At 63.3% G+C, this 23,949-nt stretch overlaps 1 protein-coding gene across 1 annotated transcript in view; it reads right to left on the bottom strand.

The window, feature by feature from the left end:
- LOC110356619 (neurexin-2-like) overlaps window positions 1-23,949 on the bottom strand; it is a 64,424-nt gene that overhangs the window by 9,968 nt on the left and 30,507 nt on the right. Inside the window, 11 exon segments of the mRNA XM_065044394.1 lie at window positions 51-140; window positions 2,050-2,218; window positions 3,514-3,695; window positions 14,726-14,845; window positions 16,530-16,673; window positions 16,676-16,702; window positions 18,473-18,500; window positions 18,502-18,664; window positions 19,803-20,192; window positions 21,678-21,696; window positions 22,145-22,264. Of these exon segments, the coding sequence (XP_064900466.1) occupies window positions 51-140; window positions 2,050-2,218; window positions 3,514-3,695; window positions 14,726-14,845; window positions 16,530-16,673; window positions 16,676-16,702; window positions 18,473-18,500; window positions 18,502-18,664; window positions 19,803-20,192; window positions 21,678-21,696; window positions 22,145-22,264 (1,452 nt within the window).

Here is a 23,949-nt window from a genome sequence, read left to right as displayed (position 1 = left end):
GGCGTCCGGGCGCGGTGGGCGGGGCGGGCGCGGTGGGCGGGGCCCGTTACCTTTGTCCAGCAGCCATTCGTCCACCACCCGCCCCAGGCGGAAGGGGATTCGCTGCCGCGCCAGCGCCAGCCGCTCGCTGTCCCCGCTGCCTTGGGAGGGAGGAGGACACAGTCACGCCCCGCCCACCGGGACACGCCCACCGGGACACGCCCACTCGGGGACACGCCCATGGACACGCCCATGGACATGGGCACACCCACCGATAGGCCCATGGGCATGCCCAGGGACACGCCCAGGACATGGACACGCCCACAAGATGGGCACGCCCACACGGGGACACGCCCATGGACATGGGCACACCCACCGATAGGCCCATGGGCATGCCCAGGGACACGCCCACAACATGGGCACGCCCACTTGGGGACACGCCCATGGACACGCCCAGGGGAGAGGGCAAGGACACGCCCACCAGGGGGGCGGGGCGGGGGGGGCGGTGCACCACGGTGGCAGCGGGACACGGTGATGTGGGTGTGATGTCATCGTGATGTCATTGTGATGTCATCAGCAGTGTCACTGTGATGACGCTGGGATGTGAGTGTGATGTCACTGTGATGTCACCAACAATGTCACCAGGATGTCACTGCGATGTGATCGTGATGTCACTGTGATGTCACCAGCAGGGTCACTGAAATGTGAGTGTGATGTCACTGTGATGTCAGTATGATGTCACTGTGATGTCACTGTCTCATCAGCAGCAGTGTCACTGTGATGTCACTGTGATGTCACAGCAGTGTCACCGGGATGCCGCTGTGATGTCACCATGATGTCACCGTTGGTGTCACCGTGATGGCTCCAGTGTCACGTGGCCGTGACGTCACTACAACGTCACTGTTGGTGTCACCACAATGTCAATGTGATGTCACTGTGACGTCATCAGGACACAACTGTGATGTCACCGCCTCGTGATGTCACCGTGATGTCACCGCAGCCTCACCCCGTGTGTGTCCCCGTGGGCGTCCCCAGGGCGTGGCTGTGATGTCACCGGTGGGCGTGGCCGTGTTGTCCCCCCGTGGGCGTGTCCAAGACGTCACCGGTGGGCGTGGCCGGGGGGGGGAGGGGGGTTATGGGGCCTTTATGGGGCCGTTAGGGGGGCGGGGGGAGGGGCAGGTGCCCTTCGTTAGTGCCCTCGTTAGGGGGTCAGTGCTTTAATTAGTGCCTTAATTAACGGGGGAGGGGCAGCCAGGGGGTGGGGCTACGGGGGCCTATGGGGCTATAGGGGCCTATGGGGCTATAGGGGCCTATAGGGCACCCATGGGTGCTACGGGGGGGTCTCTGGGTATGGGGGCACCTATGGGTGCTGTAGGGTCACTGGGAGGTGCCTATAGATGCTATAGGGTCGCTATGGGGTGTCAGTGTCTATGGGGCCATCGGGGGCACCCGGGGGGTCTCCGGGCCCTGTGGGTGCTATGGAGGGTCCCTATGGATTCTATAGGGGGCGCTGCTCGTACAGGGGGCTCTGGGTGCTATGGAGCGGCCCTATGGGTGCTATAGGGGTACATATGGATGCTATAGGGTGCCATAGGGTTCTATGGGGGTATCTCTCGTGCACGGCGCCCCCGTCCACCTGCAGGGCGGCTCTCTAGGGGTGTCCATAGGGGTCTATAGGTGTCCATAGGGGTGTCTATAGGTGTCTCTAGGTGTCCATAGGTGTCTCTAGGTGTCCATAGGGGTGTCTCTAGGTGTCCATAGGGGTCCATAGGGTGTCCATAGGGTACCTGGGGGGTATCTCTCGTGCACGGCGCCCCCGTCCACCTGCAGGGTGGCTCTCCAGGGGTGTCTATAGGTGTCTATAGGTGTCTCTAGGTATCCATAGGGGTGTCTATAGGTGTCCATAGGGGTGTCTATAGGTGTCCATAGGGGTGTCTATAGGTGTCTCTAGGTGTCCATAGGGTACCTGGGGGGTATCTCTTGTGCACGGCGCCCCCGTCCACCTGCAGGGTGGCTCTCTAGGGGTGTCTATAGGTGTCTATAGGGGTCCATAGGGTGTCCATAGGGTACCTGGGGGGTATCTCTCGTGCACGGCGCCCCCGTCCACCTGCAGGGTGGCGTTGCCGCCGCTGCGCGTGAACCGCACCACGTGGAATCGCCCGTCGCTCACCGGCGCCGGCTCCTGCAGCGCAATGTCCTCGGTGCCCACGTTGAACAGCACCCCCACCATCCCCTGCACCTGCGGGACAGGGGCAGGCCCACGGATCACACCCTGACCCACGGATCACACCCTGACCCACGGATCACGGGCTGACCCACGGATCACGGACTGACCCACGGGCTGACCCACGGATCACGGACTGACCCACGGGCTGACCCACGGATCACGGACTGACCCACGGGCTGACCCACGGGCTGACCCACGGATCACTCACTGACCCATGGATCATACACTGACCCACAGACTGACCCACGGACTGACCCACGGGCTGACCCACAGACTGACCCACGGACTGACCCACACATCACACACTGACCCACGGACTGACCCACGGGCTGACCCATAGACTGACCCACACATCACACACTGACCCACAGACTGACCCACAGATCACACACTGACCCACAGATCATACACTGACCCATAGACTGACCCATAGACTGACCCATAGACTGACCCATAGACTGACCCATAGATCACACACTGACCCATAGACTGACCCATAGACTGACCCATAGAATGACCTATAGATTGACCCATACACTGACCCACAGACCATAAATTGACCCATAGACCAGAGACTGACCCACAGACTGATCTACAGACCCATAGACTGACCTATAGACTGACCCACAGACTGACCCATAGATACCCACAGACTGACCCACAGACTGACCCACAGATCACACACTGACCCACAGATCACACACTGACCCACAGACTGACCCACACTCCTCACTCACCATGTGCAGCTGCAGGAAAGTCCCCAGGCCCCAGTGACCCCATGTCCCATGTTCCCATGGTGTCCCATGACGTCCCATGGTGTCCCATGTGTCCCATGTTCCCATGACCCCATGTCCCCATGATGTCCCATGATGTCCCATGTCCCCATGTCCCCATGATGCCCCATGTCCCCACAATGTCCCATGATGTCCCATGATGTTCCCATGATGTCCCATGATGTCCCATGTCCCACGATGTCCCATGATGCCCCATGTCCCCATGTCCCCATGATGTCCCATGATGTCCCATGATGTCCCATGTCCCATGATGTCCCATGATGCCCCATGTCCCCATGTTCCCACGATGTCCCATGATGTCCCATGATATCCCCATGATGTCCCATGATGTCCCCTGGTGTCCCCATGATTTTCCATGATGCCCCATGTCCCCACGATGTCGCATGTCCCCATGTCCCCATGATGTCCCATGTGTCCCCATGTCCCCATGTGTCCCATGTGTCCCCTGGTGTCCCCATGATGTCCCATGTCCCCATGTGTCCCATGTGTCCCCCGGTGTCCCCGTGCACTCACGATGTGGAGCTGCAGGAAGTCGCCCAGGCCGGCGGCGCTCTCCACGCGCAGCACCACGGCCTCATGCTGCCGGGTGCTCAGCCCCAGCGCCAGCCGGTCCATGCGGGTGCTGGGCCGCTCGTTGGGCGGCCACGTGTACGTGATGGAGGCGCCGCCCTTGCCGAAGATGAACGTGGTGCCGGCTGCGGGACACGGACACGTCAGGGACATGGGACAGGGACATGGGGACAGGGACATGGGACAGGGGACAGGGATACAGGACATGGGGACAGGGACATGGGGACAGGGACATGGGACAGGGATACAGGACATGGGGACAGGGACATGGGGACAGGGACATGGGACAGGGATACAGGACATGGGGACAGGGACATGGGGACAGGGACATGGGGACAGGGATACAGGACATGGGGACAGGGACATGGGGACAGGGACACGTCAGGGACAGGGACATGGGGACAGGGATACAGGACATGGGGACAGGGACATGGGGACAGGGATACAGGACATGGGGACAGGGACACGTCAGGGACATGGGGACAGGGACATGGGGACAAGGGACAGGGATACAGGACATGGGGACAGGGACACGTCAGGGACATGGGACAGGGGACAGGGATACAGGACATGGGGACAGGGACATGGGGACAGGGGACAGGGATACAGGACATGGGGACAGGGACATGGGGACAGGGACATGGGGACAGGGGACAGGGATACAGGACATGGGGACAGGGACATGGGGACAGGGACAGGGGACAGGGGACAGGGACATGGGACAGGGGACAGGGATACAGGACATGGGGACAGGGACATGGGGACAGGGGACAGGGATACAGGACATGGGGACAGGGACATGGGGACAGGGACAGGGGACAGGGGACAGGGACATGGGACAGGGGACAGGGATACAGGACATGGGGACAGGGACACGTCAGGGACATGGGGACAGGGACATGGGGACAGGGGACAGGGATACAGGACATGGGGACAGGGACATGGGGACAGGGACATGGGGACAGGGATACAGGACATGGGGACAGGGACATGGGGACAGGGACATGGGGACAGGGATACAGGACATGGGGACAGGGACATGGGGACAGGGACATGGGACAGGGATACAGGACATGGGGACAGGGACATGGGGACAGGGACATGGGGACAGGGATACAGGACATGGGGACAGGGACATGGGGACAGGGACACGTCAGGGACAGGGACATGGGGACAGGGATACAGGACATGGGGACAGGGACATGGGGACAGGGATACAGGACATGGGGACAGGGACACGTCAGGGACATGGGGACAGGGACATGGGGACAAGGGACAGGGATACAGGACATGGGGACAGGGACACGTCAGGGACATGGGACAGGGGACAGGGATACAGGACATGGGGACAGGGACATGGGGACAGGGGACAGGGATACAGGACATGGGGACAGGGACATGGGGACAGGGACATGGGGACAGGGGACAGGGATACAGGACATGGGGACAGGGACATGGGGACAGGGACAGGGGACAGGGGACAGGGACATGGGACAGGGGACAGGGATACAGGACATGGGGACAGGGACATGGGACAGGGGACAGGGATACAGGACATGGGGACAGGGACATGGGGACAGGGACACATCAGGGACAGGGACATGGGGACAGGGACATGGGACAGGGACACGTCAGGGACAGGGACGTGGGACAGGGACAGGGACATGGGGACAGGGACATGGGGACAGGGACACGTCAGGGGACACGGGACATGGGACATGGGGACAGGGGACACAGTCAGTGGGGACATAGGACATGGTCAGTGGGGACAGGGGCCATGGGGACATGGGGAACACGGAGACACAGGACATGGGACATGGGACATGGGGACATGGGACATGGTCAGTGGGGACACGGGTCAGCGGGGGGGGCACAGGACAGGTCACGGGGGTCACAGGGATTTGGGGACGGGGGGACACAGGGGGGACACAGGTCAGTGGGGGTGGGGACACAGGGGACATGGGCCAGGTCACCAGGGTCATGGGGGTCAGGGACAGAGGGGACAGAGGGTCACAGGGGGGACAGATGGGACATGGGACAGGTCACAGGGGTCACAGGGGTCACAGGGTCAGGGACACAGGACAGGTGACGGGGGTCACAGGGATTTGGGACGGGGGGGCACAGGGCACATGGGACAGGTCACCAGGGTTGGGGACGGGGGGGACAGGTCACGGGGGTCACGGGGGTCATGCGATGGAGGTGCCACCCGCATGGGGCCGGCTGGGGACACAGGGGTCAAAGGTCAGAGGTCACAGGGCTCAAGGGGACCTCAGGGTTGGGGACAAAGCGGGGGACCCAGACACTGGGGGAGGGGCCCAAAGTGGAGCTTGCACGAGGGATCTGCCCTTGCACGAGGGACCTGGGGCCTTGCACGAGGACTCCCCCCCCCCAGCGCCGTGGGGCACACGCGGGTCTTGCACACTCATCCACCCCCACACACAAACACACGCGTGTGTGCACGGGGGGGGGACACAGACACCCCCCCACAGACCCCGCCCCTCCCCCCCAACTCACCCATCCCCCCAACCCCCGTGGTCCCAGAGGGACGGGGGGGGAGGGGAGGAAAATGGGGGGGCGGGGTCTGGAGGGGGAGGGGAGGAGGAAGAAGATGGGGGGTGGGGACCCCAGGATGGGGAGGAAGAGGATGAGACCATGAGGAGGAAGAGGAGGAGGAAGAGGAAGAGGAGGAGGAAGAGGAAGAGGAAGTGGAGGAAGAGGAGGAGAAGGAGGAGGAAGAGGAAGAGGAGGAGGAGGAGGCGGAAGAGCGAGAGGAAGAGGAAGAAGAGGAAGTGGAGGAAGAGGAGGAAGAGGAAGGTCGTCAGGTCCCTGAGGAAGAGGAAGAGGAGGAGGAAGAGGAGGAAGTGGAGGAAGAGGAGGAGAAGGAGGAGGAAGAGGAAGTGGAGGAAGAGGAGACCACGGGAAGGAGGATGATGAGGGTGAGGACGAGGAGGAAGAAGAGGAGGAAGGCAGCAAAGAGGGAGAGGAAGAGGAGGAGGAGGAGGAGGAGGAGGAGGAAGGCTGGTGATTCCCCAAGAAGGAAGAGGAAGGGCCATGAGGATGAGGAAGGTGAGGAGGAGGAGGAGGAGGAAGAGGAAGGTCAGTGGGCGCCTGAGGAAGAGGAGGAGGAAGAGGCTGAAGAAGAGGAAGAAGGCGAGGAAGAGGAGACCATGAGGAGGAGGAGGAAGATGAGAAGAGGCTGAAGATGAGACCATGAGAACGAGGAAGAAGAGGAGGAGACGACCATGAGAAGGAGGAAGAGGAGGAGGAGGAGGAAGAAGAGGAGGGAGGAAGTGAGGAAGAGGAGGAGGGTGAGGAGGAAGGCTGCTGGAGGATGAGCATGAGGAGGATGAGGAGGAAGAGGAGGATGAGGAGGAAGAGGAGGATGAGGAGGATGAGGAGGAAGAGGAGGATGAGGAGGAAGAGGAGGATGAGGAGGAAGAGGAGGATGAGGAGGATGAGGAGGATGAGGAGGAAGAGGAGGATGAGGAGGATGAGGAGGAAGTGGAGGATGAGGAAGGTTGCACCAGGACGTCCCCAGGTGAGGACGGGGAGGAAGATGAGGAAGAGGAAGGATGTGAACAGGAAGAGGAGGAGGAAGAAGATGAGGAAGAGGAGGAAGAGGAAAGTGAAGAGGACAATGAGGGAACAGGAGACCATGAGGAGGAAGAGGAAGGTCCGTGGGCACCTGAGGAAGAGGAGACTGAGGGGGAGGAAGAGGATGATGAAGGTCTCATTGCGATGCCACCGGGTGAGGAAGGGCAGGGGGGAGGAAGAAGAAGAGGAAGAGGAAGAGGAAGAGGAGGAAGAAGAAGAGGAAGAAGAGGAAGAAGAAGAGGATGATGATGGTCTCACCGTGGTGTCTCCTGGTGAGGAAGGGGAAGGGGGTGAGGAAGGGGATGATGAGGAAGAGGAGGATGATGATGAAGGTCCCACTGCGATGCCCCCAGGTGAGGAAGGGGGAGGAAGAGGAAGAGGAGGATGGTGAGGATGATGAGGGTCTCACTGTGGTGCCCCTGTGTGAGGAAGGGCGGGGAGAGGAAGAGGATGATGATGATGATGATGATGATGATGATGAAGGTCTCACCGTGGTGTCCCCGCGTGAGGAAGGGGAGGGGAGGGGGAGGGGATGATGAGGATGATGATGAAGGTCTCACCGTGGTGTCCCCGCGTGAGGAAGGGGAGGGGAGGGGGAGGGGATGATGAGGATGATGATGAAGGTCTCACCGTGGTGTCCCCGCGTGAGGAAGGGCGCGCGGTTGATGGCGATGGGGCCCCCCCGGCCGCGCGGGTGGAAATGGTGAACGTGGTGGGTGGTGGAGAGGCTGGAGGAGACGCGGGCGGGGGCGGCGGGGGGGGCCAGCAGCACCAGGGACACCAGGGACACCAGCAGCGCCCCCCGGGGACACGGGGACCCCCCCCGGGGACACCGGGACAGCAGGGACCCCAGTGACGCAACCGGGGACCCCAGTGACGTCCCAGACAGGAGCCCCCCCAGTGCTCGGGCTGGGGACACCAGGGACACCAGGGACCCCCCCCGGGGACACAGGGACACCAGTGACACCCCTCGGGGACACGGGGACCCCCCCTGGGGACACAGGGACAGCAGGGACCCCAATAATGCAATCAGGGACCCCAATAACGCAATCAGGGCCCCCAGTGACGTTCCAGACAGGAGCCCCCCCAGTGCCCGGGCTGGGGACACCAGTGACACCACTGGGGACACCAGTGACCCCAGTAATGGCACCAGTGACACCAGGGACACCCCCCAGGGACACAGGGATACCAGTGACAGCCCCCAGGGACGTGGGGACAACAGTGACACCAGGGACCCCAATAATGCAATCAGGAACCCCAGTGACGTCCCAGACAGGAGCCGCCCCAGTGCTTGGGCTGGGGACACCAGTGACACCAGTGGGGACCCCAGTGTCCCCAGTAATGGCACCAGTGACACCAGTGACCACAGGGACACCCCCAGACGGGGACACGGGGACACCCCCAAACGGGGACACCTGGGGGACACCGGTGACACCAGGGACCCCAATAATGGCACCAGGGACCCCAGTGACGTCCCAGACAGGAGCCCCCCCAGTGCCCGGGCTGGGGACACCAGTGACACCAGTGGGGACACCAGTAACACCAGTGATGGCACCAGTAACACCAGTGGGGACACCAGTGACACCAGTGACCACAGGGACACCCCCAAATGGGGCCACCCGGGGGCCACCAGTGACACCAGTGACCCCAGTAATGGCACCAGTGACACCAGTAACCCCAATAATGGCACCAGGGACCCCAGTGACGTCCCAGACAGGAGCCCCCTCAGTGCCCGGGCTGGGGACACCAGGGACACCAGTGGGGACACCAGTGGCCCCAGTGGCACCAGTGGCCCCCCCGGCTCCGGCCCCACGTCCCCCATGGGCCCCTCAGTGTCCCCCCCCCATCGGTGGGGCCCCCGGAGCGGGGGAGGGGCGACCCCCAAAGTGGGGGGAGGGAAATGAGCCCCCCAGGGGAGGCCCCAATTGGGGGAGGGGGGGGAGACCCCAAAGTGGGGGGGGGGGAAAGGAGCCCCCGAATGGGGGAGGGAACCCCCAAAATGGGGGGGGTGGGGACACCCCAAAAAGGGGAAGGAGACCCCAAAAGGGGGGGACAGAAACCCCAAAAGGGGGGGGAGGGGGTTGTGCCCCAAAAAATGGGCTGGGGGGGGTTTCACCCCAAAATGTGGGGTGGGGGGTGGGGGGAGTGACCCCCAAACAGGGTCTGAACCCCCAAAAGTGGTTTTAATGGGGGGGTTGTGCCCCAAAATGGGGCCGGGGGGGTCGAACCCCAGTCAAGTGGTTTTAATGGGGGGGTTGTGCCCCAAAATGGGGCCGGGGGGTCACAAGTCCCCCGTGGGGCCCCAAAAATGGGGCTGGGGGGTGGGGAAGCCCCAAATCCCCCCCCAAAGGGCCCGGGGGGGGTCCCCGAATTCCAACCCCCCCCCCGGCTGGGGCTGAAAGGCCCAAAATCCGCCCCCCGGGGGTGGGGGAGGGGCCGAGTTCCCCCCAAATCCGCCTCAGAGGGGGCGGGGGGGGCAGAGACCCCCGATGTGGGGCCGGGGGGGTGGGGGGGTCAGACACCCCCGATGTGGGGCCGGGGGGGTCCCGCCCCCCCCCGGGCAGGGGGGTCCCGATCCCCCCCCGGGGCTCAGCGCATGCGGGGGGGGGGGCGCGGGGGGGCCCCGGGGCGGGGGGGGCCAGGGCGGGGGGAGGGGCGCGGGGGGGGCTCAGAGGGGGTCGAGCATCGTCCGGGGGGGGGGGATGGGGGGGATGTGGGGCTGGGGATGCTGTGGGGCGGAGGATGGAGGGTGTGGGGCTGGGGATGTGAGGATGGGGGGCGGAGGATGGAGGATGGGGGGTGATATGGGGCGGGGGTGGATGCTGTGGGGCTGGGGATGGAGGATGTGGGGCTGGGGACGCTGTGGGGCAGAGGATGTGGGGCTGGGGACGCTGTGGGGCAGAGGATGGAGGATGTGGGGCTGGGGATGCGCCGGGTCAGAGGATGGATTCCGTGGGGCGGGGGATGGAGGATGTGGGGCAGAAGATGGAGGATGTGGGGCTGAGGACGCTGTGGGGCTGGGGATGGATTCTATGGGGCGGGGGATGGAGGATGTGGGGCTGGGGATGCTGTGGGGCAGAGGATGGATTCCGTGGGGCGGGGGATGGAGGATGGGGAGCGGACGATGCTGTGGGGCAGAGGATGGAGGATGTGGGGCGGGGGATGGATTCCGTGGGGCGGGGGATGGATTCCGTGGGGCGGGGGATGGATTCCGTGGGGCGGGGGGCGGATGAAGATGCTGAGGATGAGGATGAGGCCGGGGGGGCTCTGGCCTGGGCGGCGGCTCCGGCCGTGGGGCGCGGTGGGTCCGGCCGTGGGGCGCGATGGGGCGCGATGGGGCGCGATGGGGCGCGGCGGCTCCGGCCGTGGGTCCGGCCGTGGGTCCGGCCGTGGGTCCGGCCGTGGGGCGGCGGCGGCGGCGGCTGCTGCAGCGGGAGGGGCGGGGGAGGGGGGAGGGGCCGGGGAGGTGGGGGAGGGGGAGGGGCCGGGGGGGGAGGGGCCACGGGCGCGACCCACACGGTGGGGGGTGGGGGGGAAACCCACGGGCGCCCCACGGGGGGTGGGGAGACCCACAGCAACCTATAGAGACCCACAGCGACCTATAGAGACCTATAGAGACCCACAGCGACCTATAGAGACCCACAGCGACCTATAGAGACCTATGGGGACCCACAGAGACCTATAGAGACCCACAGAGACCCACAGCAACCTATAGAGACCCACAGAGACCCACAGCAACCTATAGAGACCTATGGAGACCCACAGCAACCTATAGACACCCATAGAGACCCACAGCGACCTATAGAGACCTATGGAGACCCACAGAGACCTATAGAGACCATAGAGACCTATAGATACCCACAGAGACCCACAGCGACCTATAGAGACCCACAGAGACCTATAGAGACCCACAGAGACCCACAGCGACCTATAGAGACCTATAGAGACCTATAGAGACCCACAGAGACCCACAGCGACCTATAGAGACCTATAGAGACCCAGAGCGACCCACAGAGACCTATAGAGACCCATAGTGACCAACAGAGACCCACAGCAACCTATAGAGACCCACAGCGACCTATCGAGACCTATGGAGACCCAGAGAGACTCATAGAGCCCCACAAGGATCCACAGAGACCCATAGAGCCCTATAGAGACCCACAGCGACCTATAGAGACCCAGAGAGATCCACAGAGCCCCATGGCAGCCCCACAGTGACCTATAGAGCCCCATAGGGACCCCTGAGACCCACAGCGACCTCCAGAGCTCCATGGAGCCCTATAGAGACCCACAGTGACCTATAGAGCCCCACAGAGCCCCACAGAAATCCATAGCGATCCATAGGGACCCCTGAGACCCACAGCGACCTCCAGAGCTCCATAGAGCCCTATAGAGACCCACAGCGACCCCTGAGACCCACAGAGCCCCTCGGCAGCCCCACTGAGACTCATGGAGCCCCATAGGGACCCCCAAGACCCACAGAGACTCCTGAGCCCCATAGGGCTCCATAGAGACCCCTGAGACCCACAGAGCCCCACGGAGCCCCACAGGGACCCACAGCAGCACCCAGCCCCCCGTCCTGCCCCATAGCGCAGTGGGGCAGGGAGGGTGTGGGGGGGTGTCACATGACCGGTCCTCGCACGCCCCTCGTGCCCCACACGCGTGTGCAAAGGGGGAGGGGCCCGCAACTCACCTTGGTGGCGTGTGGGGACACGGGGACCCCGTGCGAGGGACACGGGGCACAAACCAGTTGTGCAAGGGGCACGGGGCACAAACCAGTTGTGCAAGGGGCACGGGGCCACCCGCACCTTGCACAAGAGACCTGGGGCCACGTCGCCCTCGTGCAAGGGACCTGGGGACACAAAGTCCTCGTGCAAGGGACACAGGGTCACAAACTGCTTGTGCAAGGGACCTGAGCACACAAAGTCCTCGTGCAAGGGACCTGGGGACACAAACCCCTCGTGCAAAGGACACAGGGTCACAAACTGCTTGTGTAAGGGATCTGGGGTCACAAACTGCTTGTGCAAGGGACCTGAGGACATAAAATCCTTGTGCAAGGGACCTGGGGTCACCTGCGCCTTGCACAAGAGATTTTGGGCCACGTCGCCCTCGTGCAAGGGACCTGGGGTCACAAACTGCTTGTGCAAGGGATCTGGGGTCACAAAGTCCTCGTGCAAGAGCCCTGGGGACACGAATTCCTTGTGCAAGGGACATGGGGCCACCCGCACCTTGCACAAGAGACCTGGGGCCACGTCGCCCTCGTGCAAGGGGACCTGAGCACACAAACCCCTCGTGCAAGGGCCCTGGGGTCACAAACCCCTCGTGCAAGGGACACGGGGTCACCTGCACCTTGCACAAGAGGCTCGGGGCCACGTCACCCTCGTGCAACAGACCTGGGGACACAAACCACTTGTGCAAGAGACCTGGGGACACAAAGTCCTCGTGCAAGGGCCCTGAGATCACAAACTGCTTGTGCAAGGGCCCAGGGGTCACAAAATCCTCGTGCAAGGGATCTGGGGACATGAACTCCTTGTGCAAGGCCCTGGGGTCACGATCCCCTCGTGCGAGGCCCTGGGGTCACAAACTGATTGTGCAAGGGCCCTGGGTCATGATCCCCTCGTGCAAGGGACGTGAACTCCTTGTGCGAGGGACCTGGAGACACGATCCCCTCGTGCGAGGGACCTGAGCACAGAAACTGCTTGTGCAAGGGCCCAGGGTCACGATCCCCTCGTGTGAAGCCCCAGGGTCACCATCCCCTTGTGCAAGGGACGTGAACTCCTTGTGCAAGGGCCCTGGGGTCACGAACCCCTCGTGCAAGGGACATGAACTCCTCGTGTGAGGCCCCAGGGTCATGACCCCTGGTGCAAGGGACGTGAACTCCTCGTGCAAGGGCCCAGGGTCACGATCCCCTCGTGCAAGGGACATGAACTCCTTGTGCAAGGCCCCGGGGTCACCATCCCCTTGTGCAAGGGACGTGAACTCCTTGTGCAAGGGCCCTGGGGTCACAAACTGCTTGTGCAAGGCCCCGGGGTCCCGACCCCTTGTGCAAGGGACGTGAACTCCTGGTGCGAGGCCCCAGGGTCACGATCCCCTCGTGCAAGGCCCCGGGGTCATGACCCCTGGTGCAAGGGACATGAACTCCTTGTGCAAGGCCCCAGGGTCACGATCCCCTTGTGCAAGGGACGTGAACTCCTCGTGCAAGGGCCCTGGGGTCACAAACTGCTTGTGCAAGGGCCTGGGGTCCCGACCCCCGGTGCAAGGCCCCAGGGTCACGACCCCTCGTGCAAGGCCCCGGGGTCACGACCCCTCGTGCGAGGCGCGGGGTTGCGCGGCGCGCACTCACGCTCGTGTTCACTCGTTCACTTGTGTTCACTCGTGTTCACTCGTGTTCACGCGCACTCACGCTCGTGTTCACCCGTTCACTCGTGTTCACTCGTGTTCACGCGCACTCACGCTCATGTTCACCCGCTCACTCACGCTCGTGTTCACTCGTGTTCACTCGTTCACTCACGCTTGTGTTCACTCGTGTTCACCCGTTCACTCGTGTTCACTCGTGTTCACCCGCTCACTCGTGTTCACCCGTTCACTCGTGTTCACTCGTGTTCACCCGTTCACTCGTGTTCACTCCGTGTTCACTCGTGTTCACTCGTGTTCCCGCGCAGTCACGCTCGTGTTCACTTGTGTTCACTCGTGTTCACTCATGTTCACGCTCGTGTTCGCCCGCGCACTCACGCTCGTGTTCACTCGTGTTCACTCGTGTTCACCCGTTCACTCGTGTTCACCCGTTCACTCGCGTTCACCCGTGTTCACTCGTGTTCACTCACGCTCGTGTTCACCCGTGTTCACCCGTGTTCACTCGTGTTCACTCACGCTCGTGTTCACCCGTGTTCACCCGTGTTCACTCGTGTTCACTCGTGTTCACCCGTTCACTCGTGTTCACCCGTGTTCACTCGTGTTCACTCGTGTTCACTCGTTCACCTCGTGTTCACCCGTGTTCACTCGTGTTCACTCGTGTTCACCCGTTCACTCGTGTTCACCCGTGTTCACTCGTGTTCACTCGTGTTCACTCGTGTTCACGCGCACTCACGCTCGTGTTCACTCGTGTTCACTCCGTGTTCACTCGTGTTCCCGCGCACTCACGCTCGTGTTCACTCGTGTTCACCCGTGTTCACATCGTGTTCACTCACGCTCGTGTTCACCCGTTCACTCCGTGTTCACTCGTGTTCACTCGTTCACTCACGCTCGTGTTCACTCCGTGTTCACTCGTGTTCACTCACGCTCGTGTTCACTCCGTGTTCACTCGTGTTCACTCACGCTCGTGTTCACCCGTTCACCCCGTGTTCACTCGTGTTCACTCACGCTCGTGTTCACCTCGTTCACTCACGCTCGTGTTCACCCGTGTTGTTCACTCGTGTGCACTCACGCTCGTGTTCACCCGTGTTCACTCGTGTTCACTCGTGTTCGTTCACTCGTGTTCACTCGTGTTCACTCGCGTTCACTCACGCTCGCGTTCACTCGTGTTCACACTCGCGTTCACCCGCGTTCCCCCGTGTGCACTCACGCTCGCGGCAGGCGGGCCCGCGGTGCGCCGTCATGCTGCAGTCGCAGGCGAAGCCGTCCCACTGCTGCAGGCACACGCCCTGGTTGGCGCACGAGTCCGCGCTGCACGTCGTGCTGGGGCCTGCGGGGCACCGCCCGTCACCCCCGCGTGCCCGCGTGCACCCCCGTGTGTCACCATGCACCCCCGTGTGTCCCCATGCACCCCCGCGTGCCCGCGTGCACCCCCGTGTGTCACCATGCACCCCCGTGCACCCCCATGTGCCCCCGTGCACCCCCGTGTGTCCCCATGCACCCCCGTGCACCCCCATGTGTCCCGTGTGCCCCGTGTGCCCCCATGTGCCCCGTGTGCCCCGTGTGCCCCGTGTGCCCCGTGTGTCCCGTGTGCCCCGTGTGCCCCCATGTGCCCCGTGTGCCCCGTGTGCCCCGTGTGCCCCTGTGTGTCCCGTGTGCCCCTGTGTGTCCCGTGTGCCCCGTGTGTCCTGTGTGCCCCGCGTGCACCGCGTGCACCCCCATGTGTCCCCATGCACCCCCATGTGTCCCCATGCACCCCCGCGTGCCCCGTGTGCCCCGTGTGCACCCCCATGTGTCCCCATGCACCCCCGTGTGTCCCCATGCACCCCCGTGTGCCCCGCGTGCCCCGCGTGCACCCCCATGTGTCACCATGCACCCCCGTGTGCCCCCATGTGCCCTTGTGCACCCCCATGTGTCCCCATGTGTCCCCATGCACCCCTGCGTGCCCCGTGTGTCCCGTGTGCACCGTGTGCACCCCCATGTGTCCCCATGCACCCCCGTGCACCCCCATGTGTCCCCATGCACCCCCATGTGCCCCGTGTGCACCGTGTGCACCCCCATGCGCCCCCATGTGTCACCATGCACCCCCATGCACCCCCATGTGTCACCATGCACCCCCATGTGTCCCCATGCACCCCCGTGTGCCCCCGTGCACCCTCGTGCACCCCTCTGCATCCCTGTGCATCCCCTTGCACCCTCATGCACCCTCGTGCACCCTCGTGCACCCTCCTGCACCGTTGTAGCCCCTCTGGATGTGCCCCCATGTCCCCATATCCCCCCATGTCCCCATGTCCCCATATCCCCCCATGTCCCCATGTCCCCCATATCCCCCCATGTCCCCATGTCCCCATATCCCCCCAATGTCCCCATGTCCCCATATCCCCCCATGTCCCCATGTCCCCCATGTCCCGCTGTCCCCCCATGTTCCCGTATCTCCCCATGTCCCCCATGTCCCCATGTCCCCCCATTTCCCCATATCCCCCCATTGCCCCCCATGTCCCCATATCCGCCCATGTCCCCATGTCCCCCCACTCACCGTCGCAGCCCCTGCGGACGTGCCCCCCCCTCCGCAGCGCGTCCCCATTGCCCCCATTGCCCCCATTGCCCCCATATCCCCCCATGTCCCCATATCCCCCCATGTCCCCATTGCCCCCATATCCCCCCATGTCCCCATATCCCCCCATGTCCCCATTGCCCCCATTGCCCCCATGTCCCCCCATGTCCCCATTGCCCCCATTGCCCCCATGTCCCCCCATGTCCCCATTGCCCCCATTGCCCCCATGTCCCCCCATGTCTCACTGTCGCAGCCCCTGCGGACGTGCCCCCCCCTCCGCAGCGCGTCCCCATTGCCCCCATTGCCCCCATGTCCCCATATCCTCCCATGTCCCCATATCCCCGTGTCCCCCCATGTCCCCATATCCCCGTGTCCCCCCATGTCCCCATATCCCCCCATTGCCCCCCATATCCCCATATCCCCCCATGTCCCCATGTCCCCATGTCCCCCCATGTCTCACCGTCGCAGCCCCTGCGGACGTGCCCCCCCCTCCGCAGCGCGTCCCCCAGCAGGTCCGGCAGCCGCCCGTTCAGGTCCAGAGACGCCAAACAGCCCTGGAACCCCCCCCGGGACGCCACGAGCCGCGGGAGGCGGGGCAGCAGCGCCGGGACACGCCCCCCACGAACAGCTCCCCTGGGGGGGACACGGGACATTGGGGACCCCCTGGGATCCCCCCGGGACCCCCCCGGGGGGCGGGGCAACAGCGCCAGGGACACGCCCCCCACGAACAGCTCCCCTGGGGGGGGGACACGGGACATTGGGGACACCCCCGAAACCCCCCCGGGACCCCCCCGGGGGGGCGGGGCAGCAGCGCCGGGGACACGCCCCCCACGAACAGCTCCCCTGGGGGGGACATGGGGACATTGGGGACACCCCCAGGACACCCCTCCCCCACGAACAGCTCCCCTGGGGGGGGACACGGGACATTGGGGACACCCTTGGGTGACCCACTACCCCATCACCCCCACCCATGGGTGCTCACCCTTGAGGTCGAGGGTGCGCCCCCCCGGCCGTGCTGGGTGACCCATTACCCCCCCATTATCCCCGTTACCCCCACCCATGGGTGCCCCCCTGGCCATGCTGGGTGACCCATTACCCCCATTGGCTCATTGTCCCGTTACCCCATTACCCCCATTGGCTCATTGTCCCCGTTACCCCCCACTACCCCTGTTACCCCCGTTACCCCCGTCACCCCCATTGGCTCATTACCCCCGTTACCCCCATCACCCCCATCACCCCCATTGGCTCATTACCCCGTTACCCCGTTACCCCCATTGGCTCATTGTCCCCGTTACCCCCACTACCCCTGTTACTCCTGTTACCCCCGTTACCCCATTACCCCCGTTGGCTCATTACCCCCATTACCCCCGTTACCCCCATTACCCCCATTGGCTCGTTACCCCCATTACCCCTGTTGGCTCATTACCCCCATTACCCCCGTTACCCCCGTTATCCCCATTGGCTCATTACCCCTATTACCCCGTTACCCCCCATTGGCTCGTTACCCCCCATTACCCCCGTTGGCTCATTGTCCCCATTACTCCCATTACCCCCATTGGCTCATTACCCCCGTTACCCTCGTTACCCCCATTGGCTCATTACCCCCATTACCCCCGTTAACCCGATTACCCCCGTTACCCCCATTACCCCCATTGGCTCATTACCCCCATTATCCCCATTACCCCCATTGGCTCATTACCCCCGTTACCCCCGTTACCCCCGTTACCCCCCATTACCCCCATTACCCCCATTACCCCCATTGGCTCATTACCCCCGTTACCCTCGTTACCCCCATTACCCCCATTGGCTCATGACCCCCGTTACCCCCATTACCCCCGTTACCCCCATTACCCCCGTTACCCCCATTACCCCCATTGGCTCATTACCCCCGTTACCCCTGTTACCCCCGTTACCCCCATTACCCCCATTACCCCCATTGGCTCATTACCCCCATTACCCCCGTTACCCCCATTACCCCCATTACCCCCATTACCCCCCATTACCCCCGTTACCCCCATTGGCTCATTACCCCCATTACCCCCGTTACCCCCATTACCCCCATTGGCTCATTACCCCCGTTACCCCCTGTTACCCCCATTACCCCCATTGGCTCATTACCCCCGTTACCCCCATTACCCCCATTACCCCCATTACCCCCATTACCCCCCATTGGCTCATGACCCCCGTTACCCCCATTACCCCCATTACCCCCGTTACCCCCATTACCCCCATTACCCCCGTTACCCCCATTGGCTCATTACCCCCATTACCCCCGTTACCCCCATTACCCCCATTGGCTCATGACCCCCGTTACCCCCGTTACCCCCATTGGCTCATTGTCCCCGTTACCCCCATTACCCCCATTGGCTCATGACCCCCGTTCCCCCACCCGCGGGCGCTCACCCTTGAGGTCGAGGGCGCGCCCCCCCCTGCGCGTGCTGGGTGACGGGGCGCCCGTCCACGCGCAGCCCGTGCAGGGCGCCCCCCTCCCGCGCCACCGACACCTCGTGCCAGCGCCCGTCGTGCAGCGGCTGCTCCGAGTTCCCCTTCATCAGCGACGGCCCGTCGCCCAGGTCGAACACGTAGTGGATGTACCTGCGAGGGGCGGGGCTTCAGGCGGGGGGCGGGGCTTGGGGGGCGGGGTCTGCACCAAAGGGGGCGGGGCATGAGCGGAGGGGGCGGGGGCTGAGCCAGGGAAAGATACCCCAGGTGGAAAACACAGTGGGTGGACCTGCAAGGGGCGGGGCTTCAGGCGGGGGGCGGGGCTTGATGGGCGGGGTCTACGCCAAAGGGGGCGGGGCATGAGCGGAGGGGGCGGGGGCTGAGCCAGGGAAAGATACCACAGGTGGAAAACGCAGTGGGTGGACCTGCAAGGGGCGGGGCTTCAGGCGGGGGGCGGGGCTTGGGGGGCGGGGTCTGCGCCAAAGGGGGCGGGGCATGAACGGAGGGGGCGGGGGCTCAGCCACAGAAAAATACCCCAGGTCGAACAGGTAGTGGATGGACCTGCAAGGGGCGGGGCTTGAGGCGAGGGGCGGGGCTTGAGCCAAAGGGGGCGGTGTCTGAGCCGCGAGGGCGGGGCTTGAGCCGCGGGGGCGTGGCCTGGGCCGGGGGGGCGGGTCCTCAAAGGAAGGTCCCCAGGACCCCCAGGTGCTCCCCAAGGTGCTATGAGGTTCAGGAGGTCCCCAGGACCCCCCTGGTGTCCCCAGTGTCCCCAGGACCCCATGGATGCTCCCCAAGGTCCTATGAGGTTCAGGAGGTCCCCAAGACCCCCAGGTGCTTCCCAAGGTCCCCAAGGTCCCCAGGACCCCGCTGGTGTCCCCAAGGTGCTATGAGATTCAGGAGGTCCCCGGGACCCCCAGGTGCTCCCCAAGGTCCCCAGGACCCCCCTGGTGTCCCCAATGTCCCCAGGACGCCATGGATGCTCCCCAAGGTGCTATGAGGTTCAGGAGGTCCTCAGGACCCCCAGGTGCTCCCCAAGGTCCCCAGGACCCCCCTGGTGTCCCCAACGTCCCCAGGACCCCCAGGTGCTCCCCAACATCCTATGAGGTTCAGGAGTTCCCCAGGACCCCCCTTGTGTCCCCAGGGTCCCCAGGACCCCCAAGTGCTCCCCAAGGTCCCCAGGACCCTCCTTGTGTCCCCAGGACCCCCAGGTGCTCCCCAAGGTCCCCAGGACCCCCCTGGTGTCCCCAACGTCCCCAGCTCCCCCCACTGTGCCCCCCAGCTCCCCCCTCACCCCTTGACGAGCTCGACCACCAGGAAGTGGGTCCCGTCGCCGCCGCTGAACAGGATGAGGCCGTCGGGCGCCGTGGTCTTGAACTGGAAGAAGAGGTGCATGGAGGCGCGGGCCTGCAGCGTGGGCAGCGCCACGAAGGCGCCGCGGCCGCCGAACGCCACCGGCGCGGCGCCCAGCACGGCGCGGCGGCCGAAGCGCGCGCTCAGCCGGCAGGCGCCGCGGCCCAGCTCGCCGTCGCGGCACAGGTCCAGGTACGGGCGCCCGTTGAACAGCAGCGAGCTCAGGTGGCCCAGGAAGGGCGAGGAGGGGCCGCCGGGGGGCCAGCGCCGCTCCGACAGCCGGCCCGTCTCCAGCGCCGCCAGCTCCAGCACCGGCCGCGGCGAACGACAGCTGCCCTGCAACGACAGGGGACGTGGGACATGGGACATGGGTCTGGAGACACCCATAGATCTCCAACAGCATCCCCATGGACCCAGAGACCTTCAACAGCATCCCCATGGACCCAGAGACCTTCAACAGCATCCCCATGGACCCAGAGACCCATTGACCTTCAACAACATCCCCATGGACCCAGAGACCCATTGACCTCCAACAACATCCCCATGGACCCAGAGACCCATTGACCTCCAACAACATCCCCATGGACCCAGAGACCCATTGACCTTCAACAGCATCCCCATGGACCCATCATGGACCCATAGACCTCCAACAACATCCCCATGGACCCATTGACCTCCAACAACATCCCCATGGACCCAGAGACCCATTGACCTCCAACAACATCCCCATGGACCCAGAGACCCATTGACCTCCAACAGCATCCCCATGGATCCAGAGACCCATTGACCTTCAACAGCATCCCCATGGACCCAGAGACCTTCAACAACATCCCCATGGACCCAGAGACCCATTGACCTTCAACAGCATCCCCATGGACCCATTGACCTCCAACAACATCCCCATGGACCCAGAGACCCATTGACCTCCAACAACATCCCCATGGACCCATCATGGACCCATAGACCTCCAACAACATCCCCATGGACCCAGAGACCCATTAACCTCCAACAACATCCCTATGGACCCAGAGACCTTCAACAGCATCCCCATGGACCCAGAGACCCATTGACCTCCAACAACATCCCCATGGACCCATTGACCTTCAACAGCATCCCCATGGACCCATCATGGACCCATTGACCTCCAACAACATCCCCATGGACCCAGAGACCCATTAACCTCCAACAACATCCCTATGGACCCAGAGACCTTCAACAGCATCCCCATGGACCCAGAGACCCATTGACCTCCAACAACATCCCCATGGACCCATTGACCTTCAACAGCATCCCTATGGACCCATAGACCTTCAACAACATCCCCATGGACCCAGAGACCCATTGACCTCCAACAACATCCCCATGGACCCATTGACCTTCAACAACATCCCCATGGACCCAGAGACCCATTGACCTCCAACAACATCCCCATGGACCCAGAGACCTTCAACAACATCCCCATGGACCCAGAGACCCATTGACCTCCAACAACATCCCCATGGACCCATTGACCTTCAACAGCATCCCTATGGACCCATAGACCTTCAACAACATCCCCATGGGCCCAGAGACCCATTGACCTCCAACAACATCCCCATGGACCCATTGACCTTCAACAGCATCCCTATGGACCCAGAGACCCATTGACCTTCAACAGCATCCCCATGGACCCATAGACCTTCAACAGCATCCCTATGGACCCATAGACCTTCAACAGCATCCCCATGGACCCATAGACCTTCAACAGCATCCCCATGGACCCATAGACCTTCAACAACATCCCCATGGACCCATCATGGACCTATAGACCTTCAACTGCAGGAATGACAGCTGCCCTGCAACAACAGGGGACATGGGACATGGGTCTGGAGACACCCATAGACCTTCAACAACATCCCCATGGACCTACAGACACTCCATAGCATCCCTATGGACCTACAGACACTCCATAGCATCCCTATGGACCTACAGATGCTCCACAGCATCCCTATGGAACCAGAGACCATTGACCTTCAACAGCATCCCCATGGACCTACAGACCCTCCACAGCATCCCTATGGACCTACAGACCCTCCATAGCATCCCTATGGACCTATAGACGCTCCACAGCATCCCTATGGAACCAGAGACCCATTGACCTTCAACAGCATCCCCATGGACCCATAGACCCTCCATAACATCCCTATGGACCCATTGACCTTCAACAGCATCCCCATGGACCCAGAGACCTGCAACTGTCCCCCATGTCCCCGTGTCCCCGTGTCCCCGTGTCCCCTGTCCCACCTTCCACGGTGACGTTGTCCACGGAGAGCTGGAGGCTGCGCCCGCGCCGCAGCACCCGCACCCAGTGCCACTCGTTGTCATCGAGCCGCTGCCCGGCCACCAGCGTCTCGGGACCCTTGCCTGGGGACACGGGGACACGGGTCAGCGGGGACAGGGGGACACAGGACATGGGACATGGGGACACGGGACATGGGGACACGGGGTCAGCGGGGACATGGGGACACGGGGACATGGGACATGGGGATATGGGACATGGGGACATAGGGACACGGGACATGGGGACACGGGACATGGGGACATGGGGACACGGGACATGGGGACACGGGACATGGGGACATGTGGACACGGGGACATGGGACATGGGGACATGGGACATGGGGACATGGGGACACGGGACATGGGGACATGGGACATAGGGACATGTGGACACGGGGACATGGGGACATGGGGACATGGGGACATGGGACATGGGGACATGTGGACACGGGGACATGGGGACACGGGGTCAGCGGGGACATGGGGACACGGGACATGGGACATGGGACATGGGACATGAGGACACGGGGACATGGGGACACGGGACATGGAGACATGGGACATGGGGACACGGGGACATGGGACATGGGACATGGGACATGAGGACACGGGGACATGGGGACACGGGACATGGAGACATGGGACATGGGGACACGGGGACATGGGGACACGGGACATGGGGACATGGGACATGGGGACATGTGGACACGGGGACATGGGGACATGGGGACATGGGGACATGGGACATGGGGACATGTGGACACGGGGACATGGGGACACGGGGTCAGCGGGGACATGGGGACACGGGACATGGGACATGGGACATGGGACATGAGGACACGGGGACATGGGGACACGGGACATGGGGACATGGGACATGGGGACACGGGGACATGGGGACACGGGACATGGGGACATGGGACATGGGGACATGGGGACATGGGACATGGGACATGGGGACACGGGACATGGGACATGGGGACATGGGGACATGGGGACACAGGGACATGGGACATGGGACATGGGACATGAGGACACGGGGACATGGGGACACGGGACATGGGGACATGGGACATGGGACATGAGGACACGGGGACATGGGGACATGGGACATGGGGACACGGGGACATGGGGACACGGGACATGGGGACACGGGACATGGGGACACGGGGTCAGCGGGGACATGGGGACACGGGACATGGGACATGGGGACACGGGGACATGGGACATGGGACATGGGACATGGGGACATGGGGACATGGGGACATGGGGACACAGGGACATGGGACATGGGACATGGGGACACGGGGACATGGGACATGGGACATGGGGACATGGGGACATGGGGACATGGGGACACAGGGACATGGGACATGGGACATGGGGACATGGGGACATGGGGACATGGGGACACAGGGACATGGGACATGGGACATGGGGACACGGGGACATGGGACATGGGACATGGGGACATGGGGACATGGGGACATGGGGACACAGGGACATGGGACATGGGACATGGGGACACGGGGACATGGGGACATGGGGACATGGGGACACGGGGACAGGGGACACGGGGACATGGGGACATGGGGACATGGGGACATGGGACATGGGGACACGGGGTCAGCGGGGACATGGGGACATGGGGACATGGGGACATGGGACATGGGGACACGGGGTCAGCGGGGACATGGGGACATGGGGACATGGGGACGTGGGGACATGGGACATGGGGACACGAGGGGACACCCAGCGCTGTGCACAGC

Source organism: Columba livia, chromosome 38 (assembly GCF_036013475.1).
Source record: "Columba livia isolate bColLiv1 breed racing homer chromosome 38, bColLiv1.pat.W.v2, whole genome shotgun sequence".
NCBI classification, from domain to species: Eukaryota; Metazoa; Chordata; class Aves; order Columbiformes; family Columbidae; genus Columba; species Columba livia.
This window is presented reverse-complemented; position numbering and strand designations above follow the sequence as displayed.